This window comes from Doryrhamphus excisus, chromosome 5, assembly GCF_030265055.1.
Source record: "Doryrhamphus excisus isolate RoL2022-K1 chromosome 5, RoL_Dexc_1.0, whole genome shotgun sequence".
NCBI lineage: Eukaryota > Metazoa > Chordata > Actinopteri > Syngnathiformes > Syngnathidae > Doryrhamphus > Doryrhamphus excisus.
The window spans coordinates 9,453,923-9,479,819 of record NC_080470.1 but is presented as its reverse complement, the minus strand read 5'-3'; the positions used below and the strand labels follow the sequence as shown (position 1 = coordinate 9,479,819).

The window sequence follows — 25,897 nt, the reverse complement described above, 5'->3', positions numbered from 1 at the left end:
TATTAAAGCGGCACACTATATTGAATGTTCCCATATATTGAATGGGATGATTCACTTATTAAGTATTGTAACTACAGTAAACCTCGGATATATCGGATTCAATTGTTCCCACTGGTTTTGTCCGATATAAGCGAAATCCGTTATATGTGTATACCGGAAAATGTCAGTTTTACGCATATATCGGATTTATATCCGGTATATGCGTAAATCGGATTTTATCCGTTATAAAAAGGCACTTCCTTGACTATGTTTCCAATGTACCTGGACGCGCAGGCAACGCTGCAAACGCTGCAAATGACGTCGTATAGCGGCCTGTCACGATTCGGCGAATCGGAGCGCCACAATGCGGCCCTCCGATCTATGCGAGGGAAATTTAATGGAAATGCATTGGAACGGGACTGGAGATTTTGTCTGAAATAGGCGAAATCCGTTATAAAAAATCCGATATATGCAATGAATTTTTATTGGAAATGCATTACAGAAAAATCGGTTCTTTTTTATCTGTCCGTTGTGAGCGAATTTCCGATATATTCGAGTCCGATATATCTGAGGTTTACTGTAGCAACTTAGCAACTAGCAACTTCAAAAGCAGGAAAAAAGTAAATTACCTCACTACCTAACCTCACCTTTTGTAAAAGTGGAAATAAAATTACATGAAAAAACTTTTGTCAGTGAAGTACAAGGACATGGGTTTGCCTTGGGCTCCCAAATGCCTAAATACACCTCTGCACAGACACGCACTCATGGTAGCGGTGAGCCCTAGCCACCAGAAAAGCTCATTAATCTGCAAGTGGGCTCATAACAAAGAGAGAAAATCCACACACACACTGCAGTTCATTCTCATTATAGTGCACACGCAGTATGTCCTCTATGTCTCATTGTTCTTAGGACGACACTGCCTCTGAAATAACCCCACTGCATCGTACCGAGCATCATTTCTGCATGGGAGCAGTTCCAAGGTGCCAGGGTGCTCTTGGTTGTGTTGATTTTGCAAGGGTATGCCTGCAAGTGGTGGTGCAGTCAATCACCTGTTGATTGAAGAATGCAGCAGCCAGGATGAATTAATGAGGCAGGAAAAGGGGGGGGGTTGGGGGTGTAGAGGACTGAGGCAGCCAATCACAAGAGCTTCTTAAGGGCCTCCTTAGCTGGCGACAAACTGTGACAAAGCGCCCATCATCAATCACGGCAAAGATGGTCTTCGCCATCTGCAAACCCTCCCCACCCTCCCGAGCCTGTCCACTCTAGGTTCATTTGAGGTAATGTCCATGATCGGTTTTCCAGTTTGGAATAAATATCCTCCACATTTCACCACCACAGTGGACAAAAATAATTTCAGATAGCATTTACAAAGTATCCAATCAGACTGTGCTGCTCATAACCACGAGGGGGCATTCAGTGTACTCTGCAGAAATCCCTTGCTTAGTTTCTCAAAATGATGGCCTTTAACAGCAGTTGCTCTCTCTTTATTACCTCTCTTTTAATTTCTTAATTATATTTGACCTTTTTTTCTTTACTTTACTTCTCCCATCTTTAGTCATAGTAAGCTACATTATATAGAATGTGCGAGAAACATTTCTTGTGTTGTTTTACAGACACACAGTCAGCCGATTGTTTGTCTCGCAATACCTGGTCTCTACAATTGATTCATCTAAGGCTTTATTGCTGATTCTTACCCATTGAGGATGCTGCTGCCGAAACAGCCTTACCATCCGCTTGTCAAACAGGTAATTCAGCCCTATCAGTTTATTGTTCAAAACCCTACATTCTAACTTTTTCTGCTAATATTAACATTAATTAATAGTTGTAACATTACAGCTTTATTATAACAACATTGCAGCCTTTTTTCAGAACATTTGTAAGTGGAAAAACAACAACAAAAAATGATGAAGGTTCAAAAATACAAAAGACTAAAGAAGTACAACTGAAAATTGCAAGCACATGTTACCAACAGGGCTGCACAGTGTGCAAGTGGTTACCCACACAGTCAGGAGATGGCTTCGATTCTCCACTTGGGCATCTGTGTGGAATTTGCATGATCTCCTCGTGCAAGCGTGGGTTTTCTCCGGGTACTCCGGTTTCCTCCCACATTCCAAAAACATGCTAGGTTAATTGGTGACTCCAAATTGTCCATAGGAATGAATGTGAGTGTGAATGGTTGTTTGTCTATATGTGCCCTGTGATTGGCTGGTGACCAGTCCAGGGTGTACCCTGCCTCTCTCCTGAAACCATCTGGGATAGAAAATGAATGAATGAATGTTGTTTTCATTTCCCTCCCATGGCGCCCCAAAATGGGTAGATATGTACTGGTATTACTGATATGTAAACTGGTAACTTCGTTTAGTCCAATGGTCACCTGACCATTACCTGTGCACCCATTCCATTTCTTTATGGCAGTCCAGAATTGCTTTGTTTGGCGTGTGCGCCAGCGGCAGGATGAGGTGAGTCTTTGTGTTTGTGTGACGCAGATCATGTGTGGCGTATGGACATGGACTGTGCACCCTCCAATGTCCACACATGGTGGAAGATAGTGTACTGAGGGGTTCTCTTTTCCAGAATCCTTATGAATGCTTATGAAGAAAAACACTTGTTTTCACAAGGAACACACTGTCAGTCAAAATTCTAAACCTTACTTCCTTACTATGCTCACTGACGCATCACATTTACACTTAGCATTCACTTAGCTTTACCATAAAAGGGCAACAAGTGAGCACTTCCATTTTGGAGCAATGGATGCAAACATTGACATCAAAGGCAGAACCAGAGGAGTGAGAAGGCAAGAGGGGAAGGATGGGGAAGACGAGGAAAAGGAAGGCCAAAGATCATAAACTCGGATGAGATCCGAGCAACTTTGGTCAAACAGTGAGTGTTGCCGCTGGCCATGGAATCCACAAACACGTATACCCTTGCTCCAAGCTATGGAAGACGCATGTGGCGATATAGCAGTCCTTGCTTTTCATGGCTGGATTTGCCGTGCCAGTCAATATTTCCCCCACTGCTTTGCCAGGGAAAATATTGCCTGTGATGTGGCTGAAGTGCTGTGGCGAGACGCAAACAGAAGGCAGGATGCAGCATAGTTTGTGTGTGTGTGTGTGTGTGTGTGTTTTTTTTACTGTAACCTTATTTATTTTGTAGGTAGACCACTGTATGAAATATGCATATTTGTGTGTGTTGGTTGGGAGGTACAAAAAAATGACATCTATTTGCCACCCTCGGCCATCTCTGCGTGGAGTTTTCTTTGCGTGGGTTTTATGCGGGTACTCCGGTTTCCTCCCACATTCCAAAAACATGCTAGGTTAATTGGTGACTCCAAATTGTCCATAGGTATGAATGTGAGTGTGAATGGTTGTTTGTCTATATGTGCCCTGTGATTGGCTGGCGACCAGTCCGGGGTGTACCCAGCCTCTAGCCCGAAGACAGCTGGGATAGGCTCCAGCACCCCCGCAACCCTTGTGAGGAAAAAGCGGTAGAAAATGAATGAATGAATGAATGACATCTATTTGTGACACTGTGTGTTGTGAGTATAGAAACAATATTGCTACACACTTAAAGTATGACTTAAAGTATGTATGTACTGTGTGTATTAAGTGCGACACCGGGCGGGGAATCGAACTCGGGACTCTTATCTCCTAACCAATCTTTTAACTGTGGCTCAGAAAATCATTTGTACGGCAGATACTTTAATATATGTGTACTATCATGTACTCAAGTATGCCAAAAATCACAAAAACTTTGACCACACACACACACACACAAACCATATAAAATCCCATTTCACCACAAAGAAATAATTAATCTTTGAAGCTGAATCATATGAACTGATCTCAGAGTGACTAAGTTAACAAAGAAACCAAGCGGGATCATTTTCTCTCTTCATACGATCTTGTGTACATACTGTTGGAAATGGGGTGTACACCTTTTGAGTGGGTTGAATCCTGCAAGATTTACGTTCAGGTTTGACAAGTTGAGCGTGCATGTCAGCAAGCGTGCAAGCTTGAATATGTTTCATGTTCTGCATGAATACCGAAGCATTTGAGTATGAATATTTCTATTGGTCTTTGACGGTGAAATGCCCAGCAAAAGGTAATGTATGTGTGCATGTGGAGGTTAAGGGGGTTGTGTCATGAAGTGAAATGTGTTTGAGAGAGATGCTGAAGGCAGTTGGTGCGCTGCGACACGGATGGAAAGTAAAGAGCAACATTCAGAAGAGGACTGGGAATTGAAAACGGATCAGATCAGAACAAAGAAAGACCGATGTGGGACGAGCAAAATTATAGCAAAATGTGTGATTAAGGAAAGAGGACATAAAAAAAAATAAATGTGGCAGGCTCCTGGTTTAAATTAGTTTTGTGGGATGCGAGCAGAAGAAGCAGCAGCAGCAGGCGAGTAAGAGGAGCGAGAGGAAGTTCAGATCTTAATCAGCATGATTGGAAAAAGTAGCCACCGAGCGAGGGGAAGTGCAAAACATGTCGGAATAAAAAATCAGTTCCAGCAGAAAATTTAATGGAGAACGTACTGGGCGCCAGATACGAGATGTTCATGTTTAGTCACCAAGGCGGTTATGTATTTATCTATGTAGGTTTGTTGTTGGTGGTTTTTAATAGATGATACTGTGCATAAGTCATGGACCAACACCACAATAAAACAGAAAACAATAAGACACTAACAGGTGTTCGTAATAACATGAATTAAGGAGAATTAATTCAGCTTGAAATTGATTTTTGTGGCGTCTATATTTTGGAAGAATAAATTACCGCCAGTGCAGGGTGTACCCCACCTCTCGCCCAAAGACAGCTGGGATAGGCTCCAGCACGCCCCGAACCCCTCGTGAGGATAAGCGGTAGATGTCAGTGCCAGGGCTGGGAGGAAGTCGGGGTTTTGCAAGTCTCAAGTTAATCCCAAGTCTTTAATCAAAACTCTCAAGTTTTCCAGTTTTTCCAAGTCCAAAGTTTTACTGTGTTACAATTTTAACAATGTTTTTAGCCCATTAAATACTTTAATGGGGACACATATTACTCAACATGTTCACTCAAGAAAATGTAAAGTATTTTCAAGCCATCAGTATGAGTCGAGTCCCGAATCATTGATGTCAAAGTCCAAGTTTAGTTGCAAGTCTTTGATGATATTGTCAAGACGACTCCAAAGTCGAAAACAAGTCAAAAGAAATTTGTGATTTATAAAATCACAAATTTAAACTTGCTGATATAGTTAATCTTCAAACAGCTAAAATAATGCATAAAGCTAAAAATAACCAATTACTTAAAAATGTCATCCAATACTTCTCTACAAGAGAGGAGAAATATGATTTCAGGGAAGAACTAAATTTGAAACACTTATATTCTAGGACTACGTTAAAAAGCCATAGCATTTCAGTATGTGGAATCAAACTATGGAATGGATTGAGTAAGGACCTCAAACAATGAGGCCTTAACGATGAGCCAATTCAAGAAACAATACAAGCAGTTGATGTTTGCTAAATACAAGGATGAAGAGTCTTGAACCAGTCATGATGTACTATATATATCACTATACGGACGGTTACTATGGTACCCATTATGTAATTATATGGTCATATAACCTCATACTTCGTTAAGTGACAAAAAATAAATAAATAAAAAAACAAAAAACAATTAAACTATATTACTATATTAGGAATGCAGGAAGTGAACAAATGTAACAGTTACTGATTGTAAAAGTACCAGGTGGAGGGGTAGGATTTAATAAGCTCTGCTTCTTCCTACTCCTTTTGGACATGTGGAACTGTGAATTGATTATGAGATGCACTCAATTGTAATCTGATGCATGTTCAAATGAAATTAAACCATTACCATTACCAAAGTCATCATCACTGATCACTGTGAGTCGACTTGAGTCCAAGCTGTGTGACTGCGTCCCCACCTATGGTCAGTATAGTACAGTACAGTCTATATACTGTAGTAGTAGTAGTGTTTGTCTGGGAGTTGGTGTGGTGCTTTTTGAGTCATAAAGAACAACCTCCTTCCTCATGGACAAGATACCGCCTGCGACTGTCAGGAGCTGTTAGTTTGATTATCTTGTTTTTCTTCAGCGAATCAGCTAACCCGGCATGTTGTTCAAATGTAATGTAAGCACTGTAATGTTGTGGCCGTTTGATAAGATAGAGCTTCTACTATTAGTTACCGTGTATTATCAGCAGTTGAACAATATATATGTCCGAGGTTTTCTCCAAGCAGCAAATCATCACTGTATGCGTGTGTGTGTGTTTCATGCAGTTAGCACACATTTGTCACTATTTATCGATGCCCCTACCACAATATTGATTGATAATGTTAATGCACAAGCACACCCATAAGTCTGCATAATTTGCTCCTGTGTGTGTATGCGCATTAAAGGTTATTGATAATAGGACACAGAAATGTAAGACCTTTGCCCTCCAACCCCTTAGGCTATGACCTTGTTTTCCATTTATGCTCATTTATGACAGTCATAGCATGCAGCTCAGACTGTCGTCCGTACAGCATAATTGTGGAACACACGCCACACTAATCATGTGACTTATGCATAACAATGCAGATTGTATTATGCAAGCAAATTATTATTTGTCCAAATTTTGAGCTCGGTTTTTCTTCTTTTGAGATAAGTAGTAGTAATAACTATCATGATAAAAGAATCCGGTCTGACTTTCATGCATTCCTTCCACAATTCAATCATTTGTTGCCAGCAAAGCACACTATTTGTCCAAATTTTCAGGTCCAACGTCTAAGTTTCTTTTCCTCAGGTCAGGGAGGCATAATATGAAGCAGTATATCATTTACTGTCTTGATAAAAGAAGCCATTCTGACATACTGTATGTATTCCTCCTATAGATTGCTCATGTGATGGATGCCAGCAAAGCGCTGCTCTGTGTCCATATACTGTAGGTCCAATTTTTGATCTTCCTCCATTCAGTGAGGCATAGCAGGAATCATATCACACAGTCTTGATTAAATAGGCTTATCCCTGTGACAAAGACATTCTTAATTTCCCACTGGGATGAGTCAAGTATATCTGTGTAAAGTATATCCAGTATTTATTGAACGCAGCATGGAGACGTTGATAACATGACTCTGTTTTTTATTGTCTCAGTTTTACTTACTTTTTGTGATCAGCTCGACATGGCAGTAAGCATATAATGCACTGCCTCACAGGACTTCTAAAATACTATACATCAAGTCTTCATTTTGGTTTTCTTTAGCCATTCAGAGGTGGACTTGCTGGTGCATTTTGGATTATTGCACCGCTGCAGAACACAAGTTAATTTCAGCTCGAGGTCACAAAGAGATGGCCGGACATTCACCTTCAGGATTTTTTGGTAGACAGCAGAATTTATAGCAAGTCTTCCAGGTACTGAAGTAGCAATACAGCCTGAGACCATCACACTACCACCACCATATTTTACTGTTGGTGTGATGTTCTTTGTCTAAAATGGGACACACACCATCCATTAAGTTGAACTTTTGTATCATCAGACCATAGAATATTTTCCCAAAGGTCAAGTATTTTTCTGGCAAAATTGTTACGAGCCGTAAAAAAAAATTATATAAAAAAAAAACCCCTTAAGCTGTATTATGGAAAGCCGGAAGTGAACAAATGTAAGTTACTGATTGTAAAAGTACCAGATGGAGGGGTAGGATTTAATAAGCTTTGCTTCGGAACTGTGAACTGATTATGGGATGCACTCAATTGTAACCTGATGCATGTTCAAATGAAATAAAACCATTACCATTACCATAAAGTTCTTTTTGTATGGCAGTGGTACAGTGGCTGAAGTGGTGAAGTCATGAACACTGACCTTAACTGAGGAAAGTGAGGCCTGCAGTTCTTTGGATGTTGCTGCGGGGTCTTTTGTAACCTCTGAGATGAGTCATTGGTGCGTTCTTGGGGCCACTCCAAGGATGTTCCATATTTTCGGCATTTGTGGATAATGTCTGTAACTGTGGTTCGCTGGCATCCCGAAAACTTTAAAAATGGCTTTACAACCCTTTTCACTTGAACGCAGGTGTGATAAACCACAGTTATGTTTTGGGGGGAGAATCACTATTTCATACAAAACCATGTAGGTTTGGATTTAATCTACCTTAATCATAAAATGTTTCATTCAAAAACTTCATTTTGTGTTCAGTTGTGTTGTCACTGACTAATATTTACATTTGTTTGATGATCATCTTCAATTTCCCTCACAGAATTAATAAAGCCTATGTATCTGTCTATCAATTTATCTAGGCAGCCTCACTTTTATATATTTCTTCCATGGTTTGGGTCCAATTTATTTTGTTCTCTTCTTCCTTTCTCAGTTCAGTGAGGCATAGCAGTAAACACTATATCATTCACTGTCTTGATTAAATAAGCTTATTCCCGTGACAACAACATCACCAAGATTAACAACAACCATCCCAATTTGTCTTCAGGGATTAATCAACTATCTATTCAGTGACTTTTATGTCTTCCTTTACTTGTTTGATCACGTGATGCCAGCACTTGTCCTTAGATGCTTGCATATTTTGGACCATATCGCGCCAAAGCTCCAATCGAGTGCCATTCCTGTTGTTTTCACTTGCAGCAAGAGTTGGAAAAGTCACTTTGCTTCCCAGTGCCACACTGACTCCCTACTTTCCTGATTTGCTTGTCTTCCCTCATCCACAACATCCAACATGTGCTGCCGCTCGAGCACTTTCATCAGCATCTCCACCCCTCACTGAGCTCAAAGCTCCCCAGTGTGATCGCTGTGCCCTTGTGAGTCTGACACACACACACACACATTCACATTCACGCTCATAGACCAAAAAAAGAGTGCACAATGACTCTGACAGCCACATTCTGCCATCACACAGCTGAGTGGAGAGATGATGCTCCTCTCGGGGCGACGTGAGGTGAAACTATTTGAACATAAGCACCACACAGTCGAGCACGCAGATATCTCAGCTGGGCTGCTTGTGACATGTGGATTCCCCCCAATGGACGACTTCATCTCGGGATTGGCTCATTCATATATCACAACGAATGGGTTTGATTAGGCGTTGTCACTGGAGCAAGAATTCCCAAAGTTGAATATAACTAAAAAATATTCCAGAATTTTTGGAATGAATTCCAATTTATATTTTTTGTGGTATTTGATATACATAGTATAAAGTGGTCTCATAACCCTCATATCCTTACTGTGTCTGTATCTGACTTCCTGTTTGTGCCGACTCAACTTCGTGGGCGTGGCTACCATGGTCCAACATGTATGGCATGTTTTTTAATTTGTTGTTTTTCACATTTGGAGATTTAGTGTTCCCTCTCCTCCAACACGGCTTGGACTAGCTCGTCCTTTTTTGAAATCTACAGTATCTAATTAATTTTGCCAACAAATTTATTATTTTGTGAAATCTTTCGACCTCCCACACATTTGACAGACCAGTTAGCATGGCTTAAGCTAGGAAACTACTCGGATGCAGTCCACCTATATATATGCTATATGCCTTTCAATTGTTGAAAAGTTTTACAATGAATCACATACGTATATCCGTCTGAGAAAATTATTAAGAAAATTGTGCATACAGTGAGTGACAGAGTGGCTGCGTAATCAAAATAGGGAAAAACAGTGTGGTCATCTACTAAAACAGATTATAGTAAATATATCTTCTTTAGGGACAACAATTAAATTTGGATATACTTTAGAATAGTCAATGTACAGCTTGTATTACAGTATAGATTTACTACCCACTGAAAATGACTCAATATACTGCCATAATTGTATAAATAAAAGTGCCAAGGTAATTGTGTCATGCCTACAGTCAAACGTGGTGGTGGTAGAGTCATGGGCTGATGCCGCAGGAGTCTATACTGGGAGTCTAGGTTCACTATGGAAAACATGAATTCCAACATGTACTGTGACAGTATGAAGTTATTTTAGTATATCCAAGTTGACTTTCTGTAGTATTGTGCGCTGGGTAGATAGTATAATAAAATGGTTGCTGACATGTGAGGGGTGTACTCACTTTTGTGATACTGTATATATTGAGCACAGACTGGTGGAAAGAGAATACAGTTACATAGGTTCCCGAGGTTGCTGAATGAGTCAATACATCTACATTCCAGTCATTTGGGTAGTTCTACTTACTTTACCTACATGAGTACTTTTGAGTATTTTTCTGTGCTTGCTGTGATTTTCTGTGTTGACATACTTCTAATTTGAAACAATATGCTGGAGTTCATTTATTTTGTTACAGCTTTGTGTGTTTCTTCTCAGACCCTCAGGCAGTGTTTCCTTCATATTTTGTTTTACTTCTTTTTATACAACTCAATAAATGTTTAATCACAATAGAAATTGTTGTATTATATTTCTCAGGAGGAGGTAGACACATTAGTTGATTGTTAATGTACCTGATCTTGTATATTTTAATACCCATTCTTAATCCATGTGTGGGTCCATCGCTAACATTCCAGCAAAGCTGTTAAAATTGTGCTAACATATACTCATCACTCGCTCCATCTATCTATAGCTGATAACCTGTGAGTTCTCCACCTCTCCACCAGCAACTCACCAATTTCGCAGCTCTCCCCTGAAAAGCCCTGTGGGCAGTAGCAGCTGTAGCCATCGCCCTCCTGCAGGCAGCTCCCTCCATGGAGACACGGGTTGGTCTGGCACGGGTTATTCTCCACTGTGAAGAAAAAGACACTGCGGTGATGAGTGCACAAGTCATTTTTGTCAGAGGAAGAACTTCACAAGCGCAGTGGGGAATGTTGACAAACTACGGAAGAAAATGAGACGCAATCACACTGACGTCCTTCAGCGCGTTCCAGAAGAGGACGGCCCTTTCTCTGGCGTTCTGCCAGCTGATAGATTGGCTATCGTTGTACGTGTCATGCCACTGTTTATCATGAACCGCCTACGTCACATTCCAGGCCTGATAATGTGCCATAAAGCATTCATAAAGGAGTTGATCATTGCATTTATGTACTTTATGGCACAGTGCTGCTGTGTGGGCGAGGTAATAAACATCATTTATGGAGATACCGCAGGCATCTACGTGGGGAAGCCTTTGGTGGACGATTACATCATAATTATTGAACTTACATTATGATAATGCTAGAGGCAAGAGGCCATGAGAGCAGGGAAATTCTTAGAATTATATGTTGAACACCTCATTCATTCATTTTCTACCGCTTTTCCTCATGAGGTTCGCGGGGGGTTCTGGAGCCTATCTCAGCTGTCTTCGGGCGAGAGGCGGGGTACACCCTGGACTGGTCACCAGCCAATCACAGGGCACATATAGACAAACCCATAGAAAACCCATGCAAACTCCACACAGAGATAGCCGAGGGTGGAATTGAACTCCTAGCTGTGAGGTCTGCGTGCTAACCACTCGACCTTCAAGCAACATTTTCTGGAAAACTATGTAGTACATACATATATACCATACAACCCACGTTCAGAAAATGATTAACTGTTATTCCTCAAGAAAAAGCAACTTCTATAGATGGCAAGATTCTTCTTATTATGGTAAATGCTCCATTTACCCTCTAAATCTCTGTCGTTGTCGGGTGCATGGTCAGCAATTAACCGCCTTAATTAGCACCGGATCAAAGCACATTGGCATTAAGAGTTGTGGCTGGAAGGAAAATTCTCATGTAGTAAAAAAATAGCTCCACAATATGCTTCTTTCTTAGCTATTGCCTTATCATGGTGGAGGAGTTTGCATTTCTCAATGATCCTTGGAGATACTAAGTTGTCAAGGGCTTTTACACCTGTGGTAGGGTCACCCATAACGAGCAGGTTCTACAGGTGAGGAACCAGACTAAGCGGAGTTCAAGTGATGAGTAATATAAATTGACTTAATTTTCATTTGCTCTGACACGGGTCACTGCACCCCTTGGAGCCAGGCTCGGAGATGGGGCTGAACTTAGATGAGGTGGCTAGGGCATCTGGTCAGGATGTCTCCCGGACGTGTCGCTGGGGAGGTGCCTGTCTGCCCAGTAGGAGGCCTTAGGGAAGATCCGGGACACATTGGACGTGACTCCATCTCTGAACTGACCTGAGAATAACTCCAGATGGTGTATAGTGTATAGAGAAGTAGCAACATTTAAAGTTTTATGAGTTATCGGCATTCAGCAACTAGCTACTTACTAGCACTGCATGTGCTTTAAAATGTTTGTTGTGCAACTCTACACTGTTGGTGTGAAACTCATTGGGTGCACAACCAAAACGTTAAATTATTGTTATTTATTCTAAATTATTTAAATTATTTGTACAAATTACTGTTTACGCTGTACATTGTTCATATTTGATGTAATCTATTCTCCACATTTTATTATTTATTATTTATTATTTATTATTTATTATTTATTATTTATTATTTATTATTTATTATTTATTATTTATTATTTATTATTTATTATTTATTATTTATTATTTATTATTTATTATTTATTATTACACGGGAGCCAGGCAACGACATTTTGTTGCCAATTTTACTGCTGTGTTATTGTGCAATGACAATAAAGAAAGTCAATGTCTATGTTACATGCTCCATCTGTTTAAACTCATCAGTGGTAGTAATGCTGGCTGAGCAATTAACCCCTCTTGTTTGTGGTTAAGGTAAATAAACCCTCCGGTATAATAAGAATATTATATCATATCAATTGACACAAAATACAGTTCTTAATGTTCATCATGACAGGATGCAGGGGAAATCATCCAAGAACCTACAGGTACAGATGCAAAGGTAGCCTATTTTGGTTTGCAGGTGCTATTTTCAGGGAATTTGTGCCACACTCACACACACACACACACACACACACAAACACACACTTAATGATGTATGAATGCAGAGTGCAGTTCCACTGAAAGCTTCTGCTTTTGTGTGTGAAATGACTTTTCACACACACACCTGGGATGTTTGTGTGCCCGTGCGAGACGTAACACAAGATTATGTTCAATGTCCTACGAGACACGATACGAGACTCCGTCGACAGACCCGGAGCATCCTGTTATAAGTACATACAGTATTTAAGATGCATGCTGAATAATGCAAGGCATCATCCATCACCGGAAGGTTAATGACGTATGATGGAAGAAGACGTCAATAATGCCATGTGATCTTTGTTGAGGTGGGTAAATGTCAAGTAATGCGTGGAAATGGAGGGAAGGAGTAAAATTCCAGCCTGTTTCTGCTGCCAGGAACATTTCAGCTCTTCATCCCTCAAATTAGCCAGTTGAGTGAGGGCGCATACAAATCACGGAATGTACTCTCACTGGTGCGTACAAAGCCTTGGGCCTGACATGCAGAAAATGTTGCATTGTTGGAGTTTAGCGACATCAAAATGCTTTTAATGTCCTTAACTCTCTAATTCCACTGGAATACAGAGTTCTTGCAGAGTAGATTAAAAATGCATGTGCATCTGTGTGTGACTAAACGCCAGCTGAATTCAACTGTTTTCCTGAAAGTGCAACTATATTGATGTGAAATGCACACAACAACAACAACAAAAAAAAACTTAATTTAAGTTGGGAGTTCTCCAAACGCTTGCACAGTTATCTGCACTGCAGTGCTGTTAAAGATAAGTGGACGGCTATACAGTATATCTCTGCATGCTTGTGTGGTACAGTAGATCTCCACAACACTTTTAATCATAGCTCAGGTGGACTTATATTTGCTGTAGCCCACATTTTTTGGGGGGGTTGATGCACATTAATCCAGCATACACTATATACTGCAGACTTTACTTGACAGCCTTGCACTTCTTGGAATGCAATCCTAAAAGTGTTGGAGTGACAAGTGAGGGAAGCGAGCTTGGACATACTCAAAAAAAAAAGCCCTGCCATAACAAACATTACTGAAGTGGTTTACTTTAAGTCAAATGGTTACCATATTTTCAAATTAATTACTCATGGTTAATCATTGTTTGCAACTATGTCTGAAATATAACTCACTGTATTTTATTGATGGGAAAATATGACAGGGCAGTGTGTTTGGATGTATTAAGTAACAGCTCCAAATGAACTTAAAACTACCAAGATATCACACATCTGCATTTTTAAAAATACATTATATATACAGTATAGCTCTTACATACTATATTCTACAAATCTTAGAATAATAATGTCAATCAATACTTCGCTACAAGAGAGGAAAAATATGATCTCAGGGAAGAACTAAATTTGAAACCCTTATATGCGAGGACTATGTTAAAAAGCCATAGCATTTCAGTATGTGGAATCAAACTATGGAATGGATTGAGTAAGGACCTCAAACAATGCACAACGATGAGCCAATTCAAGAAACAATACAAGCAGTTGATGTTTGCTAAATACAAGGATGAAGAGTCTTGAACCAGTCATGATGTGCTATATATATCACTATATTGACAGTTACTATGGTATGTATGGTATGTTATATGGTATGGTATGGTGTATGGTCATATCACTTCATACTTCGGTACCTGACAAAAAATAAAAAAAAAATAAAAAAAACTATATTAGGAAAGCAGGAAGTGAACAAATGTAACAGTTACTGATTGTAAAAGTACCAGATGGAGGGGTAGGATTTAATAAGATTTGCTTCTTCCTACTCCTTTTGGACATGTGGAACTGTGAACTGATTATGTGATGCACTCAATTGTAATCTGATGCATGTTCAAATGAAATTAAACAGTTACCATTACAATAATACTATGAGTTTTCATGCCAAATTTCAAGGCCTCTGCTCACTCATCTTGTATCTATGTTACAAATTATAACTGATGCTCAATGAACTGCTTCGTCAGGAAGCAGAGGCACCTCTGGCTTCTGAACCTGATAGATGTTGAAAAACTAATGTATACATATACTATATGTAGCATCGATGTACAATGTATTCATAACCACTCATCAGTAAATGTAATTATTGTGTTATGCTTGTGAATATATCCCTTTCTTCACTTCGCTGTGCATACATAGCTTCATTTTGATTAATCTGGTTGCCAGATTATCCCAGAAAACCTACTGAAAACCACAATTTAATTTCATTTGTATTTTCTGTATTGTATGACAAAAATGTTTTATTAAGTAAATACTTTTATGTCTTTATTACTTTTGCCAAACATCTTTTTTTACCTTGGTATTATGAGCAATGACTTCAAAGACACCAGGGAATTTAAGTTGAATTAAAATGTTAGTGTGTATTTTCTGGGTATTATGCTGATAAGAATATCTGCTTATTGTTTTTCTTTGAGTTTTCTTTGAGTTTTGTTTTTCTTCAAGTTTTGGAATTGCACTGCTGTTGATGTGTTGGGTTCAGAATGAAGTTCTCAAAGACTATCATACTCTCTCTGCTGTCATAAGAGAGAGGTGCTCATACATTAATTAATGCAACCCACACAATTACTTGGCTTTGGGATAAGCACTGGAAAGCTGGTTGGGAATGCACAAAAGCATGTAAAAGTACACTACCGGTGCATAATCCTACTACGCACTAGAAGCTACAAAAATGATGAGTTGTCAATATTGTAAGATTCCAGTGACTAATGGCTTTTTGTGTATCATAGAGCAATACTTCTGGCAACTGCAGAATGAGAGGACAGTGACACAATCTGCAATTAGTAAAGACTCATTACGCCCAAATGAGACTGTGCTATGCCTCGTCTGTCCACGAGCACAGTAGGCCGGTTCAAAACCAAGAGTTCCGTATTCTTCTTCCACATAGTGTATGTGGAGCCTTTGACTGAAAGCGATGTCAGCTACAGAGGGACAGAAAGTCACCGAGGGAACCACACTATCATACATTCTGCCGCTCTTAATGCCGCTAGCTTATGATTAATTACGCACTGTTCTTAAAATAGGACGCTGTTTCCTCTGTGTGTGAAGGGCAAGAAAAGTGAGGTTTAATGCTGCTAAAGAGAAAAAACGTGAGAGCAACGACAAGATGCAACTTACAATTATGCATTGGGGCAATACACGAAGCTTTGCCATGCGACTCCAATGTATGCATAAAATATAGATACAAGTGTCACTGAACATATATTCCAAGCAGGCACTATGTGATGTGTGACATTTTACAGCACTAAAGGGGGTCACCCATTCCAAGTTTCCTCTAAGCCTTTCATCAGGGAGATTAGCTTGGAGCTGGTGTATATTTCGGAAGCTCATACATCCAACCAGGATTTACAGCAGACCATAAAACTGGATTGGGACAGAATCATGTATTGAAAGAATCCTACAGAGAAGTGTAAGATGGTTGACAGCCACGCTCAGTGGCGATTCGAGGGTGCCATTCTCGTGTGGGCACCACAAGGGGGAAAGAATAAAAAAAAACATTTGTGTTCAGCGCTCATTTCCTCATCAAGTCAGGGTGGCAGGATATCTGCTCCCTCGTGCTACTCAGACCTCCAAGCATCCACTGAAAAACGGAGTTTCCATTTTATTTGTGTTTGGCTTTTTCTTTGGGTTTATTTTGTGGTGCTTCTGATGCAATTACAAAATAGTATCAGCAACGGAAAAGTGTGATGACAACCATAGAACAAGAAATGGAACTTGGGCTGGCTGCTCAGTATAACATGAGCAATGCAAATTCTGTAATTTTACATGCAGCATAAATACATACATTTATTCGATACACTTATTCATTGTAGCAATACGGAGAAAACAACACTAGGTTTACAACTTCCTATTACTTATCTGCCAGGTAAGCAGTTTTACTTGGTTTTATGATGTTAACAATAAATTAGTTCACCTCACATTATTTATTTCCATCCATCCACCCATTTTCTATGCTTCTTATTCTACCAGGGTCGAGGATGTACTGGAGCCTATCCCAGCTGACTTTCGGCGAGAGATGAAGTGAAACACAATCTAATAACACTGATTTCTGTCGGTTATTTTGATTTGAATGAAAATGTCCACATAAAGTCTTGAAGTGGACGAATGTTTATTTTTATCCTATCGTGACATTACGTGTTTGTACCCAGTTACTGCCTACAAACCGCCATGTGACTCTACTTGGACTCAGTGAACCTTGTGATAGGGATTTTTTGGAAACAGAATGGTCTTTTGATTAAATAGTACGTGATAATAAGCTCATGATTAAATATTATGTGATAATAAGATTATCACCTTCGGTCTCGGGCTGATACTGACACTTGGGGGCATGATACATGGCCTGATACCAGACAAACCATGTGATAACCTATAAGTATGTCATTCTGCTGTGTGTCAACTCTATATATATAATGCAAACAAAGTGTGGACCACCATTGATGGTGCATATTACACTCGCAGTTTGATGGTATACAGTACATAGGCTGTGTTCAAACTTGCACTTCGCTACCAAAAACAGTGATTGTCAACCTTTTAACATTTTAATCAAGTTCTCATTGCTGAGGGATAGCAAACACAAGACAACACACCTCATAACATGTGTGTCATTCAAACACGTCCACGTTCGAGTCTGTGACTATTTGTAGACATTCCATTTCGGAGACATATCCATGACCACAAAAGAAACTGAAGGTGAGACCATTCTGGCAGTTCATCCTCAACCAGCCTTGTTCTAGTGTCAGGTTATTGTTAATAGATGACATTATCTCAGCTTTCAGACTGGCTCTTCATCACACACATTCATTTCCAGGCTTAACGTCTGTTGTCTGTCAGTCTGCAGCACACACACGTATTGCACAAAAGGTAGTAAAGTCATTATCTATTCATATAGGGATGTGCATGCATTGTAACTTTCAATTTGCAATTTTGACTCCCTCGTCAGGTTTTCTGTCAGCAGGATGAGAGAGCGTGTCATATATAATTCAGTCAGAAAGCTAATGTGTGGATTATTACGTTGTGCAGATGGAACCATTTATTTTGGAAGGAAAGAAGACTTTCTCCCCAAATATAATAAGACATGTGTTATCCGCCTTTGCAACACAATAATGCTCCTGTTTGTTTGTGCTTCCTTTTCTGAAGCTCATTTGCAGTCTTTCATAGCTAAGATTAACAAAGCTGCTTTTCAGGGATGAGACCAATATTGAAAACTGGCTGCAAAGACAATCATTCATCACCAAAGCTCGTTTTTATAACTCCCAAACAAAAAGAACACACGGACACAATGAACTTGTGAAAATGCAGTTTTCCCTCCCCAGATGTACTATAAAAAAATACATCTGAATAAGAGAGCACAGATGAGGGATTTCATACTCCCTTGCCTGCTTGCACGTTTCCCCACTGTGGGTAAAAATCAAGCCTTTTCTCTGACAGCTCAGCAGCATTAACAAGATGAACATGCTGTGGGCCCGCAGCTTTTACTTGTAGACCTGCTTAAAACTCAACAAAAGAACTTCACGCGACCTCTCAGTGCACCCCCGCCAGGAGCAAAAACTTGCTTCCTGAAAGTCCCTAAAGACGCCACTGCAATTTGCAAACATTTTTCTCTTTTCTCGCCAGGTTGTAATTTACACCTTGAAGACCCACTGAGACCTCACCTCCCACAGGAGAGTTATCATGTAGGGCGGGGGGGGTTGACGACTGTGGGCGTGTTTGACACGACCTACGTGAGGAGGGCCCTCACCTCTCGCATCCGCAGCAGGATGGCTTTCTGCATGACGCATGGTGACAAACACTGCTGCTTTCAAGGCCAGCGAGTGGGTGTGACGTCGGTTTAGTAGCTTGGAAGCACAGCTGGATGTGCTCGAGGGGCTCCATTTTGGCCAGTATGTGCCTTTAAGTGTGTATTTAAGGAAAGAGGAACATGCTGCCACTCACCTAAGTAATGCGGAGGAGTAGCGGTTCATCTCCCGGATGACAGTGCTTCTCACCATATCTCTAAGGGAGAGCCCAGCCACCCTGCGGAGAAAACTCATTTCGGGTTCTTGTACCCGTGATCTTGTCTTTTCGGTCACTACCCAAAGCTCATGAACACAGGGTCATTTTGTTTCAGAACAATACACATCTTTGTCGTCAACACTTTGACAGACCTTGTAGAAAGATGTTGTTTGAAACGTGGTTACCCATTTAGGCTGAGAAGATCCTGCAACTGACAAGACTGAAATTGCCCCTCTATGGATTAACACCAGGTAATATATTCTTCTTTGCAAACCTTGCAAATGTCAACCCCCAGCGAGGCAGGTAGAGCTCACATGGCTATGCCTATCCAACAGAATAGAAAGCTTGCAACAGAACCACAAGCTTTAGTGGGAAACACATCACCTTATCCTAAACCAGGGGTCTCAAACACGCGGCCTGCACTAGTTTGAGGCCCCCGCCTTGATATGAAAGTTTAATGTTAATGCGGCCAGCGCAAGTTTGATATGGATGCTGTATGGTATCATGTACCCAGAAAAAATTATTACGTTTGATTAATGTTCACGTTAAAGGTTAAATAACTGTTAATAGTTATCCTCCCAATCCGTGTGGAAGTGGTAAGTTTTTGTCTTTTTTAAGTTTAAAGGAAATAACTTGGAGGCTACCATTTAGGTCGCTAGCTCTCTAGTTTGCGAGTTAGCATGTGTCTCAAGACCCTGCAGTTGTGCAATATGTTGTAAATAAAAAGAGTATAAATGTGACTATAGTCGTGTTTTGTCATATCTACAGGGCTCTAATAATGCTTTGTTAATTTTAATCTGAAAAAAATAATTTGTCTACCCACCAACTATATGTGGTTTCTTAAGTTTTTATTATTTGCTGTTTTATTATTATTATTATATTTATTTATTACTGATTGATTGATTTTCTTTATTCTTGATTTGTTTTTTTTTCATCTTATTTTGTGCAGAAAAATCAAATCGGAACCAAAGCACTGAAAAAGTTTGTATATTTTTCTGTTTTTAATAAATGTGTTTTTTTTGTTTGTTTTTTGAAAACCTGATGTGGCCCAGTCTCACCCAGACCCTAGCTCCTGTGGCCCCCAGGTAAATTGAGTTTGAGACCCCTGCCCTAAACTATTAACAGCAGCAATAACTCAAAAACACGTGTGCTAGAATTGGTTCTCTATGGAAGTGTTCCCTGTGGCACCTCTCTGTGTGGGTGAGCTCAAAATCTGTTTTTTACGCACCTACAGTATATTCTTCATATGACAAATCACAGGTGGTATCAATACTTAGAATGTTTTCCTGTTGTGGAACTCTCCCTAAGGCAGCTGCCATCCTCACTTCCCACAGCTGCATACAGCGTTGGCCGTTGCCAAGGTGCAAAAAATGATTTGCCACGCCGTGGAAGAATGCCGCTCTGCAGAAAATTATTCTCACAATGTGTATTTTTATATATATTTTTTGACTGTACTTGACATTTGGTCCTTATACACTCATATACTCACACTTGCGCTCATTTTTTCTTTCTTTTTTAGCCTGGAACAAACATGATAGCGGAGCCCCATGAGACCAAGGCATCCAGAGCCATCCCCCTTATGTCCTGACATTGGGAAATGACCATCATCAAGCATCTCACGCCTTTGTCATCATAGCTAGACAAGCTTCAGAACACAGCACTCGGCTTCAAACCATCAATGTCTGCTTCAAGGCATTCTTCATCTACACAAAGCAGTGTGAACATGTGGGGAAATTCCAACAGATTTTTGACATTTCAGATCCAAGTCCAAACTGGTCAAGTTCTTCTTTCATGTAGAATGCTGGCTTGCAAGAGAAACAACCAACTTCAAGGACAGCGGGTCTGTTTATTTTTGGGAATAGACTCAGACTGCACATTGTATTGATAAAATCATCTCTTGTTTTGTGTTTGCATCGGCTTAGTATGAATGTTGAAATTCATTTAAAACATACCGTCCATCCTTTCTTTAAAAATAGTATGTCAATTCCCGCTCCCTGGCTATTTTGAAGGTTTTCACAAATTAATTTTTGTGGTAGGCTATGGTCGATTGTTAGTCAAAACATATTGAAATACAAGTGATATGCAGTATTCTGGTCACTACGTGGCAGTAATGACACAACAGATTGACATTACCATACATTACACTGTATCTGTACCTTAACACTGAAAGAAGCCATGAAGTCAGCCATGTCCCGCTTGATAGTGTGGAAGTGGTAGCTTTTTTTGCTTCTTAAGTTTAGAAAAAATACATTTGAGCCAAACTGGTTAGCTAACTGGCTTGTACCGTCTTGAGTCCCTATAGAATAAGAGTTGCACAATGTGTTGTAAAATATGCTCAAAGAAAATATTGCATCTATTTACTTTAAATCCCAAATATCCCATATATATATATATATATATATATATATTAAACAAGGAACGACTTTTTTTTTACTTTTTAAAATTTCAGGATTTTGTATCCATAAAGGGCAACTCCTCCCCCTTTGTTGATCATATTTATATTGTTTAGGTCATAACCGTACATTTCCAAGTCCATCAGACCTTTTCTGTTTACTTTCTGAATTCTTCTGAGTACTTCTCAAACTGCAAAAATGCTGAATGGTTGTGCGGATGTCTGTAAATAATTCTTAATATTTTGAAGTTGTCAGCAGTGCATTTCACTACGAAGACGTCATGAAAGACATTCTTATGAGGTTGTATTATGTAATGTACCCTTCGTACAGCATGAAAGAAGACCAACTCATTCATGGTACTGTAAGCACTGATTATTCCTTATTATGCAGATGAGAAAATGCAAATGACCTCATGGTGATGTTTAACAATATGCAAGCATAAGGCACCAATTCGAGACAGAGAAATACATAATCAGATAGTATATCTTCTGCGAGGGGAGGGTAACAGCATACAGCATCTGCTGTGCTATTGCATTAAACAAAATATTTTGCTCGCCTCCAGAGTTATCTCTTTCAGAGCTGTGAAAAAACCTTAAAAAAAACAAGAAAAAACTGGGGGTTGTAATAACAATTAGCAGTCATTAATCTGTCTTAATAGGACCTGTGGGTGGGTACAGTCTACAAAATAAACCAACAGTTTGAGATGGGCCTCCAGAGGACCAATAATCAAGTTTTGTTGTGACAGCAACGATAATATGGGCCTTTTATGACATCATAAACACACTTGTTTTACGACAGCTTTCCTATAGGCTACATTTTGTTTAGTAAATTACATTTTAGAGGAAGCTTTTTGTTCTCCGCTTCATTGGCTACTCTATACATGAGCATTTTCTCTTCCTGGAATGTCAACAAATCCACCAGCATGGCCACACTTCATTTGACTCGCTTCACCCCTTGCTGCATTATTTAGCGGTTGTGTGGTTTTGCGGTTGGTATCACTTTTGCAAATATTTGCCTTTAATTCAAACACATGCCCTCTCACTTGTTATGTTCAATGACCCTTTCAAGCAAGGGTACTTGATTTGGTCCATGGAGGGGATGAAGCATCACAATTGGATGTATTTATTCATGGGGTATTAGTAATACAGTCCTAAAAGTTTTATTATCATTACACAAATGGTCAAATACCTATAGACAATTGGTCAGTTGTGCTTTAGGCCCTACAAAGACATTTTGACTGATAGCTGCCATGTTTTTCAACCGATCTTGATAAAAAAATTCCAGACATCTGCTTATTAGTCACCTAAAGATGTGTACCAAATTTTGTGGTGATTCGGCTAAAATCCCTAAAGTTGCAGTGAGTAGCCGAGCATCCTTTACGGATAATGCATTCTTCGAACATGAACAAACAAGAAACAAGTACTTCATTATCCGTAATCGTGTATTCACTCTTCATGCTCTGTTATTGGCCAGTGACACACAGCGACGGCCCCTTCCTTGACCAAAACGTGGCAACCACACAGGATCTGCAGTGCCTCATTAATGCACACAGTGCAATTGGCAAGTTGAAAACGACTTATGTGGCATTGCCCACTACCTCCACTTTATTAGGTTTTCCTCAGCTTGCCTCTATTTCAGTTAGTATCGAAAGTTACTTTGTGTTACGTCAACCATTTCTACTCAGGGGTAGCATGACCACTTTCTTCCTTGAAATCTAATTTTGTGTTTGTCCATAAAGTTCTAAAACAGGTATGCTACCTACAATATAACAATTTTGTTAATTTTTAGTTGGCAGTACACAGACAGTGGCAATAGTAACCCGAATTGAACTGGCCACAACATTAGATACACCTGCACAGTAGTAAGTACAAGAGCTGCATCAAACATTGTGCCTCTATGGCATTCATACTACATTATATACATAAGTGTGGTAATAATAATATTACACCACTCTTACTTTTTTCGTTATGCGCATTTCATAAAACAGCTTGTGCTTTAGTTACTCTCTGTGCTTTTTTATTTTCGCGTCTGCTTCCTTATAATTTGGCTTGTGATATAAAGTCAGTTGGAAAACTTTGCTTGTAGTACTGAATGCGGTGCTTTTGAGAAAAATAAAGTCAACAAGGCTGACAGATTATTTGTTTGGCATCACTGCATGTTTGCATGAATCACCAACTTCACACAGCTCATTAAAAAATAAGCTGTGTGAAGTTGGTGATTCACCCACACAGTACACCTACACTACACCTACACAGTACACATATAGTTGAATAGTAATAAATATTGAAAATTCTAATCAATCCATGTCAACTTCACACTTAAAATAATGTACTGATCTGAGCTGCACACATTTCAGGTTAAACCTTGACCATTTCTGGTTTATGCCCCCCCCCAGATACGAATAAAGATCATTTACATGAGTGAACTGGTGTACTTGCTCATCCCTACAAATTCAGTTTCATCACACCCAGAAGGCCATTTATGTGTGGATGAGAGGCTGAAACGATAAATTACCTGAAAATGTTTCCTTGTGGATAGTCCCTAGGTTCGAGAGTTACATAGAAATATATACAAATATATACATAACCAATGAAAGAATGAATAGAAATGAGCAGACGATAGGGTGACATGACAAGCAAGAAAATGACCCCATTAAGCATAGAAATTAGACAGGGATGGACTGCTTTGGCTTCAAGAGGCTATCAAAGCATTATACTTGACGAGAGCTGTGACAATGGCCAAAAGGGCAATACAAGGAGGTCTGGGCTGACAAAAAATAACCACAAAAGAGACAGAGAAAGGAAGAAAGCCATGGGTGGCAAAAGAGGAAGAAGCAGAGAAATCAATTACCAGCAGACAACCTGAACATCCATCCAGAGAAAAAGTGATAATATGCCACTCTGCCCTGCCCTTACTCCATTTATCTTCACCCCTACATGCCAAAACTCACACAAACACGCACACATACACTTCACCCTCAGTGGCTCCTCTCCTCCCAAATTTACCACTCTAATTTGTGTGAGAGCTGGCTGGAGTGCTATTGATGTTGCTGGCCTTTTGCTCCATCTTGGGAAAAGCCAAAAAAAAAAGTCAGAGAGGAGTTTACTCAGCCTGATTCCATTCTCCGGTCCTATCAGGCGGACAAATCTGCTACAAATTACGAACCATACTTTCTAACATTGCATATGTGATTCAAGTAGAAAATGACTGGATTGTTACTAACTCACTCCTAATTGTTGTGAAACGTATTTTTTCACATAGAAAAGTAGACTGAGGGAGTTGGTGATAAAACTTTCTATCGAAGAACTTACAGAAAAATAAAGCCCTATTACAGTGTAAAAAAAACACAGTGGAACATTGGTTATTGTACACCCTGGTTAGCGTATTCTTTAGTTAACGTAAACCAAAGATGTTGGTATAGTTGTTTAGATGTTTAAACAATATTTGAGCAAAAAATATTTATGTCAAAGTGAAAGTTATGCTTGAATGTATCTTTTCACACAAAACAAGTTTTCTACTTTTTAGTTGGGAGCTGATATTTTCCTGAAACTTACCTATCTTCTACTGCTGACTACTAAAGAACAGAATAGGTAGAAACAAACTTTTTTTTTCTGATGAAAGATGAAAGTATAATCTTATATAGCAATAGAACACAATATTCTGTGTGCCTTGAAAGATCAGTCAAAAACCTCTAAAACAGCCAGTACTGGAGGAGATGTCTGTTTGAAAAATGGTCGGTTTGAATGAGTTTTTATCACAAAAACGTCTTTGTTAGCAGCCTATTAGCTTGCTAATACGTGGAAACAGAAAGTCAGCTTTGTTGTCCGTCTACAACAGGGGTCTCAAACACGCTGCCCGCGGGCCAGGTGTGGCCCGCAGGACACTAGTTTGAGGCCCCCGCCTTGATATGAAAGTTTAATGTTAGTGCGGCCCGCGCAAGTTTGATATGGATGCTGTATGGTATCATGTACCCAGAAAAATATATTACATTTGATTAATGTTCATGTTAAAGGTTAAATAACTGTTAATAGTTATCCTCCCTATCCGTGTGGAAGTGGTAAGTTTTGGCTTTTTAAGTTTAAAGGAAATAACTTGGAGGCTACCGTTTAGGTCGCTAGCTCTCTAGTTTGCGAGTTAGCATGTGTCTCAAGACCCTGCAGTTGCGCAATATGTTGTAAATAAAAAGAGTATAAATGTGACTATAGTCGTGTTTTGTCATGTCTACAGGGCTCTAATAATGCTTTGTTAATTTTAATCTGAAAAAAATAATTTGTCTACCCACCAATTATATGTGGTTTCTTAAGTTTTTATTATTTGCCGTTTTATTATTATTATATTTATTTATAACTGATTGATTGATTTTCTTTATTCTTGATCTTATTTTGTGTAGAAAAATAAAAATGAACATATTTGAGAACAGTGGAATGTTTTATCAGAGCTTTTCTTGTAGAAAATCGGAACCAAAGCAAAGTTCATTCATTTTTCTGTTTTTAATAAGCACTTGGATAAAGAAGGTGAGAAACACTATTGAATTCAAGAAATAACTCACAGCCTGGCATTTTGAAGTGTAAAACTATTTAATTGAACATAATTCCTAATTGTAAAACTACAAAAACGTGCTTTGTGTTAACATTTTTTTCACGTGATAATTGATTTGGTTAGAGTACTTAAGCATTGTCTTCTCTAGAACGGCTTAATGACACTAACTAAGGTTCTGTAT

The 25,897-nt window shown here is 39.4% G+C and overlaps 1 protein-coding gene across 8 annotated transcripts in view; it reads right to left on the bottom strand.

Annotated features, from left to right (window-relative positions):
* Positions 1–25,897, bottom strand: part of ncanb (neurocan b) — a 167,188-nt gene that overhangs the window by 39,060 nt on the left and 102,231 nt on the right. For all 8 annotated transcript variants that reach the window (XM_058072935.1, XM_058072938.1, XM_058072932.1 and 5 more), the window contains one exon: positions 10,542–10,658. In XM_058072935.1, coding sequence (XP_057928918.1) covers positions 10,542–10,658 — 117 coding nt within the window. The remainder of the gene's footprint in view (positions 1–10,541; positions 10,659–25,897) is intronic.